At 34.7% G+C, this 12,662-nt stretch overlaps 1 protein-coding gene across 1 annotated transcript in view; it reads left to right on the top strand.

Annotated features, from left to right (window-relative positions):
* Positions 1-12,662, top strand: part of LOC109539141 (zygotic gap protein knirps) — a 34,702-nt gene that overhangs the window by 4,000 nt on the left and 18,040 nt on the right. The window contains exon 2 of the mRNA XM_019906749.2: positions 4,801-4,878. Coding sequence (XP_019762308.1) covers positions 4,801-4,878 — 78 coding nt within the window. The remainder of the gene's footprint in view (positions 1-4,800; positions 4,879-12,662) is intronic.

Raw genomic sequence — 12,662 nt, 5'->3', positions numbered from 1 at the left:
GGACACGTACATATTAAGCCCAATAGGTTCTTTATTAATATTACACTGTTTCTAGCTTTCTAGGCTTAATGGGTACCATAACCATTGCCACAACCGAGCCAAAGCAGAAGGGCATGATAACAATAAAATGTTTTTTTTTAATACAGAAAAATTACACTTGGGACATTATTAATTGTTCAGAAGAACCTGCAATGCGCCGCAAGCTGAAATGTTGTGAGCCTGAAACAAGTTTCCTATTGAAAACATTTAGCTGTTGTATGGAGCGAATTAAAGCATTGCTGTTCCTGCAATTCAGTGTTATTAGTCGTGTAGTTGGAATACGAAAATGGCATATAATAGTAATCATCCATCTGTCCATAAAGTAACAGTCAATAATCAATCAATTAAGACCTGCTGAATCCTGCAACTTTTCAATAGCAATCCATTGAATGGGCTCATAAATTATCAATGTATGATGCTAATTAGAATAAACTCATGTCAGCCCATTAGCCAATTTTTCAAAAGATGTCTTTGACTGATTCCCCGTATAAGAAACGCATTGAAAGAAAATCTCCGCTTGAACTTTACGGGACGGCATAATAAATTTGTTACATCAACGGCGATTCTGATTCCTGACAGCTTGCAAAATTCCTCACAAGAAAAGCGATAACGCATTCTTCTGCATAAATAGACATACCCCAGGAGACTGGAAAATCAAAACAGTGTCGTCACCGGCCGATCTAGAATGACCAAGTCTTGTCCGCTCTTTGCGGCACCCGTTTCGACGCTTTATATCTCGTCCCAACGCATAAAAACTCCATATAAATGTGAAACTCGATCGCTTTTATTTACCATAAACGATGGCTTTTTTCAATCGTATTAGTACCATAATCAATGGGCAGTTTTAGACACGTTTCGACTTAAACTAGAATTAAACTACACTTAAGCGCAAGACGTGGTATGTGGATGGGATACCGAAACCGTAAGAACTAGATGGGAAAAGCGCGTGGCTTTTCTCATCGCTGGACTGAACGACTTCAAATTGCTTTTAAATACAGGTTTTGTATTTTAACATTCTTTGTCCTACAGGATTGGAGTCGCAATTATTCGATTATGGGCTTTATTTGGAAAACCTTCCAAAAAGAGAGAGGAGCGGAGCCAGCGTTTACCTATTTATTTCAAAACACTAAAAAGAGTTGCACAGATTATAGCTTAAGCAGAAACATCAAAACCTTGATTTAGCAATATCAACCCAAGATCATGCGAGTCGTAATTAAAGAAGAGTGAGAAGGATTTGAAAGCTAATTAGGAATTTATTGGTACCAAATGGAGGGCAATAGGAGACAATTTTATTTAAAACCCAATAACGACTGGGAGATAATTAATGAATTAATGTAGAGAAATGATTAATATCGATTTTTGATTAAACTTCCTGGCTTAATTCGAGTAACCTCTTTGAAACTTCGGTCATTAAATAGTAGAAGAGATTTTAGTGATCACTCGACTATAAAAGATTTCCGATTTCCTCCATTACTATACCAGATGCTTGAACGTTTTTGGCGTCTGATCTTGACCAACATTTTCTAGAGTACCTACTGTTAAAAATGTGCAGAAAATAGCAAAAAACGTATTCTTGTCTTAACTAAGACGTTCTACTTCTAATAAAAATATTGTTATAATTTGCTGGTTGTCGACGGCTTAATTTCGTCATTTTCATAGCCCGATAATGACAGAAAAATTGTAAACATTTTGGACCCGGACTCGAAAAAGTAAAGGAACGTCATTTTTTATAATCACAAATTGCTGGGTTTTGTGTTACGATTTCAATTTTCAACTGAACTTTTCACGTTTCTAACGGACAACATATTAATGCCTTTTTTAGTGTTGTTTTTATGTTAGTGTTTTAGTGTCAGTGTTTAGTGTATTCACATGCAGACATTAAAATGTCCAATCTGTCCACAAACAAAAATATTTCAGGTATTTATTTTCGCCTAAACTACAGTAAACGGCAGTAAAAAATAACACATACAAAATATGTTTTTCAGTATTTTCATATAATTTTGGAAAAATCAGCCAAGCGAGTGCGAAAATATATGAACTTTCTTAATGCAAGGCAACCGGTGTAAATAGCCTATTTATATAAAAACCAAATTTCAAATTTATTTAATATTTTGTATTAAACAGAATTTTTATTTCGGATGAGAAAACTGTATGTACCTACTTTTCTAATTTAACTAAATAGATTTTTATTTTAATTTTTTGTAATTTTCTATTTATTATAAATAGATACCTACTGGCACTTTAAATGGTAAAAGCAAATATATAATTATGTTTTTATCTTTCCAAATACAAAATTCAGTTATCAATTAAGGACTATTTTCTAGGTCGGGGTAACACTGCGTTGAGTTGCGCTTTTGAGTTGTTGCCGTTCTCTGAGTTAATGAGTTATAACTCATCGGTTAATAAGTTATAACTGCGCCAACTCCTGAATATTCACTGAGTTACCAAGGCATAAATCAGGGTATTTTTGGGTCTAAAACAAGTGTCGTGCCCGAAGGGCTCGGCACAACATATGCATTATACACATCGGGATGTCACTAAATGACTTGGCATCGTTCCATCGCCAGTAGATTTGCAGAAATTGATTGATGAACTTTTGCGCGCAATTAATTCCTGATGATCGTGCGAATACGAAACTTTTACACTTAAACCCACACTTGAATTAATCTTGCTTAGGTTTAGCAGAAATACATTTTTAAAGTGTAGTTTACAAAGAAACACCCGCAGCTAAAGTTGGAAGGTTTCTCAAATTGTCCCTGATAATATCAAAAAAAGAAAAAAAACTTTCAAAATTCACAGATTAATGATTGCTCTTTCCAACACACGTATTGGCCACGTTCTATTCCACTTGGTTTGGCCGAACGGAATTTTTTGAAAATCCGTCTCTTTTCCCATCCATCCGCATCAAGCCATCTCACTCACTTTTTTAATTAGCCGCAACCTTGATTTAACTTTCCTTGAACTAGTGACGAGGCAAAAACCACTGTAAATTATCAATTGATTAGTGCCAAAAAACATATCTGTCGTCTTCGAAGATCTCTATTCAATTTTTACTCGCACAAAAACTCGCTTGTGCTCGAAAATTCAAAAACAAAAAAAAATCTTGAACGCCACTAGATCAAATTTTATTACTGGCAGTAGGCCTGTGTAACACCTGTTATAACTTTTTTATTAAAGCGGATTAAACTTTTACGAGACCCGAGACCGGAACAACACTCCAAACAACTGAAACAAAGTAACGTTTTTCCAGCCACGGAACTGAGTTACTGCGCCGGTACCGGAGTTACCCAGTCCTACTATTTTCATAACCAATTTACTTTAATGTTTTTACTGCGTCGTGTGCTCAAAACTTGTTCGTATGATTTCCATTTATGCTTTTCAAGGCGTTTTCCTGGAAACTCTTAAGTTGATGAGAAAATTGTACATTAATGGTAATAGTCAATTACGACATATTTATTCTTCTAATTCTTCCAATTTTGAATTGTGCAAAAGTTTGCGTATTTATTAGCTTCTTTCTTCCTCTGTTATAAGAAAAACTTTGCCTTTGATTTATTCAGAGCATGTAAGCGTCGAATATTCAACTTTAGTTCAGAAGGAGAAGTATGGTTACTTCTCCCGTCCACCGTAACAAAAGATGACAAAAAATTGAAAAAAGGAGTCGAAATCTTATTAAAACTCCAGCGATGCAAGACAGTAACTATTTAATGACAATATCAATCACTTAGCAAAATAATGAATGCTTAAATTTTCTTAGTGGAAAACTGGAGAAATCTAATAATCTCCTTCATTCCCTGAGGGCGAATACGGTCCTTACCATTTCCCTGCTGCGTTGACGTGAACAGCCCTGAGAATTTCACATTTTATTAGAGACAACTTCGACGTATGACAAGTTGCACGAGATTCGCCAGGGTTGGATTACGTTCAACTCTGGAAATGTTTTTTGATCAGGTATAATTCGTAAAAGGACCAATCGCGGTTGTTGGGGGGTCATCGAATTCCCACGGATTCTATCCGATTTGTACGTCACAATGGTATTGCCTCTATGCCCATTCAACCGCTGCTATACTCGTACCGGTGCCGTTGACAGCTGGGGCCGCGCTTTTCTTCCTTTTTCCCCATGGGCCTCGCTTACCTGAATGGTAATCAACCATAGGAATTGCGTGAAGTCTACAACGTGGACACCTAATTAAAGAACTAAGGCGGCTGGACCGAATGACACAAGAATGTCCTCTGTTCTATTGGCTGTGCAATTTTTTTCGATAGTCCATCGGTTGGGAAAGAACCATTGATTTATCTTTAAATGTGCTTCAAGGCTTGTAAAAATTAGTGAATTAAGCCTTAGCAGTCTTATCATTTATAACTTTTATTTTGAAAGCTCTGCTATTTTTCTAAACATGGAATACCATCATACTTAGGAAGAGCAGACGATTTCCCTATCTAACAAACACTTTAGAGCATTTTTTTCTGTTTTTACATTAAAGTTTCCATGTAGATTTCATAAAATGTTACCATCTAGAACTCTAGCTATCACTCTTAAAACATACTTTTTAAAATCCATAACTAGTGCAGAATATTTTAATACCAAAAATTCTGATCGTTTTCAATTTCTTTCACTTCTTTAGACGCAGAACTTAACATTGGTCCAATCTAGGAACTTTGTGGAAATCGTCTTCCTTGCATGCGCCACTTTTTAAGTCACTATTGTTCTCAAAGATTATTTTTTCTTTGTTCAAATTTTTGCTGATTTTTTCCTATTTTCAGATGAACCAATTATGTAAAGTCTGCGGTGAGCCCGCTGCAGGATTTCATTTTGGAGCATTTACATGCGAAGGATGTAAGGTGAGTGATTATTTAAAGCCACATTTTTTAAATTGTTTTAGTTGTTTTTTTTTTTGAAGATGGGCATACTTTTTTACTGTTATAAGTTTGCCTCGTAATGCTTCCTAGATGGTTAAAAAAAATTTCAGGTTCATTTTCAGGGATTTTTTGGTCCACGTTGATTTGAAGAAACTTTTTATAGTAACACAGTACGTTTCTTGGTTGAAATAGAAAAAAAAAAACGGAAAATAAATGACAAGAAAATTGCACAGCCACTCAAATCTGAAAATTTTGTTATCTAGTTGGTGCACTTTTCTTCTATTTGTTGACAAACATGTCAACGTTACAGCGGATTTGCGGTTAATATTTCAATTGGTCTCTTCAGATCTTTAAATGTATAACAATATCAAAATGTATTTTATTTACCTCTTTTGGGGATGCATTCTTTCGGTCAAGTCTTAGAGCGATTCGATTTCGTTCATTCTTCTGCGAACGTGAAACTGGTAGTAACTGACTTTCTGATCGCTGAGATTATGCCGAAGGCAGTGCTCAGGAAGACGAATAGAAACAAGCGCTAATAGGGTGTTTTCACTTTTTTTTAAATGTTGATATATAGAAAGTTGTCATGGCAAACATTACACTGATATAATTTTTTTGCAAGAAAAGTCTCCATAATAATTTTAAAGCCAATTTAATTGAAATAAGATATTTTCCGCCAAAAACGCCGAATCCGTATCGTCGGTTGCCTATCCCGATTGTGACGTAGCAGGTCATATCAACAAAGTGCCTCGTGTTTATTTTGTTGTTTTTGCAGCTTTGTTTTATTATTTAAATTATTGTGATTATTATTATTATCTTGCATAATGGAAAATAGTGACATGTATGGATCACAAAATAAGTGGTGTTTTGTTACAGGATGCAAGAATACTTAAATATTTAACTTAATAATAATAAATTAAATTTATTTAAATAGCAATAGATAGATAGCATAAACTTATTTAATCTTTCACATATATATATATTACCATAGATTAATGTTCAGTTTGTAGGAATTTTTGATACAATGAAAACACGCTATTGCGTCGAAAGAAAATCATTTAAAGCTTTTGCGCAAATTTTTCTTGACCTAGCAGTGCGGAAGAAATGTAAAATAGCGAAGTCGAGCAGTTCTGTGATAAAACTTGTATAATGAGTGTCAATTTTTGTTAATTGCCGAGCAGCAATGTGTTGAAATCTTTCGTAAAATGAAGCCTACATCGTATAATGCAAGCATTTTAAAATCAACCATATTCACTTTGAAAAAGCTCATGAAAATATGCATGCATTTAAAAAAACTGAACTCATTTTGCTCCAAAAAACTTACCCAAGTGTTTTTTTCAATAAAATGTTTAAAAAGCATTGCATCCAAAAAGAACCGTATATCCGCATATTGGCAAGATTATAAAGTTTTGCAAGAACCGGGCTCTGCCTATCTTTTCTCACGCAACAAGGACGTACATATTTAACATTATGGGTGTGTATATTTATGTTACATATTGCACATAATTTATTTGGTTTAGTTTAGTTAAAGTTAATAAATTCTATGGTTCGTTAATGATCTTACTTATTGAAGAGCCGTAATTTTCCCGTTTTTTACAGTTGAAAATTTGAGCGCGTTTGTGTTAGCTGTGTATGCGTATGGGTCAAAACGAGCCGATATTTAACAAGCCCTGAGCGCAACCATTACATAACGCAATTTCCCCAAAATTACTAGCCATTCTAAAGCACCTAATAAAACTGTTTCAAAGCCCATGTTAAAATGTTCCATTTTGTTGTTTAGGTAATCGCAGCTCATAATAATTATAGGAGTCGGCGCATATCCAATTTATTTAAACAATATAATAACAATCTTGACGTCCAATTATTCAATTAGTATGCCGTATAATCTCGGACTTGACATCTAAAACATCGTGTTTTTCGTTTTTCAAAGACGAACGAGGTTAAGGGTCTCCAGTCAACTACGCTCGTTGAGAATCACTTAATGCTGCTCGTAAAAAGTCGTCGGGAAATTCGCATTTTTTCTTAATATTTCGAGTCACAAGCCGAGCCCTAAAAGCGCAATCGGTTCGCATTCTGCATGTCGGATCATCCGGCCCACATCTGAACCTAACCTAAAAATAGCTCAAAAGAAATGAAGACTGGCGTTGACAAATGATCGGTTTATCTCAATACGAACAACTGTCTAGCCTGAGAACTATTAATTCTGGCTTTTCGCCTTTATGCATATTAATTCATGTATATCAGGCAGGATAGGGATCCATTGTCAGCACGTTAACGCTACTCTAATGCGACCAGTTAAATCAATCTGCGAATAATCAAAAAAATGCTTCAAAATAAAATTATTAATGAAAATATATACTTTCGAACAAAATGAATTAGAAAGTAAATGCAGTTGCAGTTTGTGTTTATTTCGTTTGCACTCGGACTACAGAACTTTGTCGCTTCAGGAAAGTAGTTTCGATAATGGTCCGCCGTATAGTGTGGAAGTCAAACCACATGACTCTTGGATATGTTTCAATATTTGCGTCCAATTTCTAATACGCGGTTGATATTAATCCGGGGTCAAATCCCAAAATATGATTTTTAGATTAATTTTATAAGTAAACTGAATTCATCTATGTAAATATACGCAAGTTGTCCTTTATTACCTTCAATTATTATGTGTAAAATTATTTTTTACATAACCGCTGTTCATTCTTTCAGTTTATAGCACTTTATAACTTAGTTCCTTTCAGGAAAAATTTTCTCAGTATACATAATTCGTTTTCTTTCTTTTTTAATGGCTCTTTAATGGTTTTTTGTGCCAATTGAGTTTCACAGCTGGTTCCACTTTCCACTAGGCTCTAGGTATTAGTACGGGTGTAAATAGTGATTCGTAGATTTTCTGGCTCATTCTTTGTTAAAGAATGTCATTTTTGGTTGATTAATTAAAATAATTGTGAAAAATAGTACATATAAAGAACAAAAAATATATTCGTTTCTAAGCAAAAACTTAAAAAACATGTCTCATCACGCACATAATGCATCTGGCTTGATTTTCTGTAGAACTTGCAACATGGAATTTTTAAGAGCTCCGTTTCTGGCTTTTATTGCCTTTGTCTCGAATGTAGCGGGAGGAACAACCAAACTTTCTCAGCTATGTAAATCCACTTTTTGCTTTCTTTAGTTAGCTATTTTTAAATAAAAGACCTAAAGAGCTTTGGTCTATTGTTGGCGCTATTTTAGAGCTGTTGCTCATTTATATTATTTTTTCAAAATCACGAGTAAAGTTACAGTTAAAAGTAAATGCCACAAATTTCTGTTTCGTGGAAAGCAACAATGCTTATTTAGTTGCAAGCATTTTCAGTTCAGAAGCTTCCATATTTTTATTTCCGTATCCGACTCGAAGGACCAAAGGTAGTTGCAATACAATTTTTGCCTGTCCAAATTAGTTTTTTCCATACCTAATTGTATGTTTTTTAATGATTTTTTTACTTCAAACTATAATTTTGATAAGATACTAGCTATTGAATTTATATTGAAATATTTAAACTATGCCAAAACCATACGTGATCAAAATATATTAAGTCTATAAACGTTCCGGGAATAAGAGGTATCATTTTATTAAACTTGTCGAAAATTTCTAATTTATTTTTGCTCAAGTTTGTTATCCAACGCGAAAGACTAAAAGAGGACCAGACAAAGTTCTTCAATCTATGTACATGTACAAACTGTTAATGTTTTCAAGGTTTCAACAAAAGTGTTTTTAAAAAAAATATAGATACAAATTTTGTATGCGAACTAGACAAAATGAAATTAACAAAACGTGAATAATTGCACTTTGGCCACAATCTATTTACAAGAGAAATTAGATATTTTAATACACAGCTTGTTAATTAATGTTTAATTTAACATTAAATATTGTCGAAACGTATCAGTATGCATTTTGCCACAAAAAATGCAATAAAAATTCTCACAAAAAAAATCGAGAATGCGAGCAAATGAGTTGGGTAAAAGCAAAATTTCTCCCAATTGCTCAAGTACAAAACTAAAACAATTCGGCAATTCAGCAGGTTTTTTTCCATTCTGCTCGTTTAAATAGATGCTCATTGGCCACAACAATCTTTCAACAAGAACTTACACACTCTAATACACGGTTTGTTAATTCATGTTTAAGGAACTAATGTTGCAATGTTTTCATATGCATTTTTCAACGAAAGTTCGACCAAAGTCGATGCTTTTCCATCCATTTGAGCCATCCAGCGAGAAAATGAGAAGGTCAGAAGTAAAGCTTTTCCTAATTTTTAAAGTGCAAAAGCAAAAGAGTTCGGCAGTTCAGCATTTTAACAAGTTACTAGAGTATTTCACCAAAATATGCATTTCCCATCTTACTCGAAGGACCAAATAACGCTATATTTTTGTGTTTTCGAATGTTCTAACCTCTGATGGATTTGAGAAAGGTTCAAATCACCTTTGGATTTGAGCTTCAGGGAGATGATTTTTTACTTTTGGGATAAATGCTTTATAATTTCACTGGCATAAAAGTAAAGGTCGTTAGTTTGCTTTGTAAATAACTTAATTCCTGGTCCATGATGCCGCTTTTATATGAGAATCTCTAAAAATTGCGCTCTTTGTTCCGACTCGAAGGACCAAATGAAACAGTTTTATTCTTTTTTCCTACTGAGTGCTTTTGCGGCGGAAAATGAACTGATTTCCATTGGATTCGTCAGCAAAAAAATGATTGAGCTGTGAAGACGGGAAGCTGGAGCAATTTTGTATGTGACAATCCACAATTTACTTATTTATTTACTTAAACTCTGCTTGAATTGCACATGTGAACTCTTGAAATTTTTTCCGCAAAGAAACCGTAAACAATACGAAAGCAGTCGCAAGAGTTCTCTATTAATTCGTTGTTTATTATCGTACATAACAATACCATATAACAATAGTTTATGCGCATTTCAAGAAGTGTCATTAGGCCCACGCCTGACCGGATGGAAAGGACCAAATTAAACTTCAGACTTGATGTTTCTCCATTCACTTATTAAAGGAATTAAATATTATGGTCTGTCCCTTTTGGACTGAATCCGTTAATTGTTCCACGAACTCCCATAAATATCATCCATGGAGTATTTGAACACCTGAAGAAAGGTACTTACTTTAAAGTGATGGTACCTACTTTCCATCATTGGTTTTTTCACCCGAACAGAACAAAGCTAGAGAGGAAGCAGATTTAAAGATGAATGTAGAAAAGAGGTGAAAAACGGCAGTTCCTGAAGACAGACGTCGAACATAATCAGAAACGAGTTAAATGCGTTTAAAAAAAATAAATAGGTTCCATTCGTTGTAAAACAAATTGACGAGCATCGCGTCGCCAGATCCAAGCGGAATCCGTTGAATTAATAGATTGATTTCTGCCCGTCTGGTAATTGTTGCAGTCATTATTTTGTCAAGGAAGATTGATGGAAACGATAAAAACTGCGGCATTTTTTCCCCGGACGAAAGAAGATTGAAGAAACTGAATCGATATTGTAAATTTGTCAGACTAGACAGGTCTAGGCATTTTATAATTCTCTTTGGCCAAGAGTAATTCCTGCGGAGAAGAAGCATCGTTTGTGGATTTTAGTTGCGGCAATTGCTAATTTTGTTTCAACAACGCATCATATACCCATACAATGCATCTGAAGAGATTGCAAGCGTGAATCGCTGACCTCTTGGATCATTCAATGGCAATTTTAGTACATCAGCGCTGGTACATTGAAACGCACGCTGTAACCGACAATCTAGGCAATGAATGTCAGCTCTTCAAATGAAATGTGACCAAAGATAATTGTGTGCAACCTGTGCGTTACCAGTGGACCCAAGATTATCTTTAACTGTAGTTTAAAGCCTTCGCATGTTTAGGATTTTAGAGGCGATTGGAATTGGCATTGTTCGCTGGATATTTACGGTGAGACTCTCCTCCCGAGCAAGCCGAGATGAAGCGATTTTTCGGACCTCTAATGAACCATCTGCCCGATTGCCAACATATCAAAGAAACAAAAATTTCCGGAACATAATTGCGAAACAATGTTCCAAATTCGAGCCCGTTGGTCACGTTCAGACGTTCAGTTACATACAGTTGGTATGTTGTCGAACGGTGCATACCATCCTTAATAATCTGCTATCTCTAGTTACACCCACCGATGGTACGCGAGCCTGAGAAATGGGTTAGCGGACCATCTCAAGATGCAAAAGTGAAGTATATGGCTGTGCGAGATGACTTGGCGCTTTAAATTTCATTTGTTTATTTGAATAATTGGCGAATTTGACGGTTTCAGTTTGTACCTGCACTGAATCTTCCTATTAGCTTTCCTTAATTTGATGCTATCAACCAGTCAAACTCGATTTCCCATTTTGCTCTTTGATCATTTTTCAAATGCATTTCCTGCATTCGTTTCAGATTCCAATGCACTTCTTCGGATTTATATTTGCCTGAAAACTGTATATAATTTAACAGCACTAAATCTTCTAGGCCGTGTAAAGACACTTGTTTTTAGTCTTTCTTATATGTCAGTCCTTCAGTGGATTTTATCAGTTTGATTCTTTCGTGAGTGGTTTAAAAAATAATTGTTTTTGTGTTTTGCGATGCTGCCTCTTTGGATCATATTTCTGTCTTACCTTTGCCCATTTCAAACACTGGAGAAGATCTGATTCTCCTCTTCTTATAATCTTTTGCTTATAGTTAATAGTCCCTTTAGATGTTTTTCATTTTTTACACAATTCTTACTAATTCTACTCTGTGTAAAGACAGTTGTTTTTACTCCTTCTTATATGTCCTTCAATGGATTTTACCAGTTTGATTCTTTGGCGATTTGTCAAAAAAATAATTGTTATTCTGTTTGGCGATGCTCCCTATTTCTACCAAATTTCTGTTTTACATTTTCTCCATTTCACACAGTCGAAAAGATCTGATTCTCTTTTACTCATGCCTTTAGCTTATATTTAAGTTTAGTTTCTTTAGATTTTTTAAATTTTTTGCTCAATTCTTCCTAACTCTTTTAGCCGTGTAACGTCAGTTGTTTTTAGTCCTTCTTATAAGCCTTTCAGTTGATTTTATCAGTTTGATTCTCTGGGGATTTGTTTAAAAAATAGTTGTGTTCGTGTTTTGCGATGCTGCCTATTTCTATCATATTTCTGTCCTACACGTTGGCCGGTTTCAAACACTCGAGAAGATTTGATTCTCTTTTTCTTATAGTGTTTACGCACTTTCTAAATATTCTAACAAGGCGTTTTCTCCATTTCATTCTGTATTGATTCGTTTAACAAAATGTTTCTTTTGTGGTTTCGCCTGTTGTTTATCTATCACTTTTGGAGTCATTTCAAACTTTCCATATAAGATCTATTGTTCTTCATATTCCTTCCTTTGCTGTGTTTTTACACAATTTTCTGTTTTTACACATTCTTCTGAATCCTTTGTTATCTAACCACTGACGACGTCTGAATATTTTGTTACTGTTTTGATGATATTGATACATTTTCAGTCAGCATTCTGTGCTTCAGATACTCCTTTTTGAGTTCTGAGTCCTGAATGAGTAAATTTCAATATGACGTCACTGCCAAATAGTTTGGGACAGACTACAGTTCGCGTCTTTCTTCTCTTCATATGGACCCAGAAATTCAAATCACAGTCTAACTTACCCATCTTAATGGTAAGCGTATGGCGATAGTAAGTGGTAAGCGAGCGATAATCTATAAGTGAAACTTAGGTACATCTACATTAATGTCTTTGCAATATTGCCTCATTG

Source organism: Dendroctonus ponderosae, unplaced genomic scaffold (assembly GCF_020466585.1).
Source record: "Dendroctonus ponderosae isolate FM_Combo_2020 unplaced genomic scaffold, Dpon_F_20191213v2 Dpon_F_20191213_9, whole genome shotgun sequence".
NCBI classification, from domain to species: Eukaryota; Metazoa; Arthropoda; class Insecta; order Coleoptera; family Curculionidae; genus Dendroctonus; species Dendroctonus ponderosae.
This window is presented reverse-complemented; position numbering and strand designations above follow the sequence as displayed.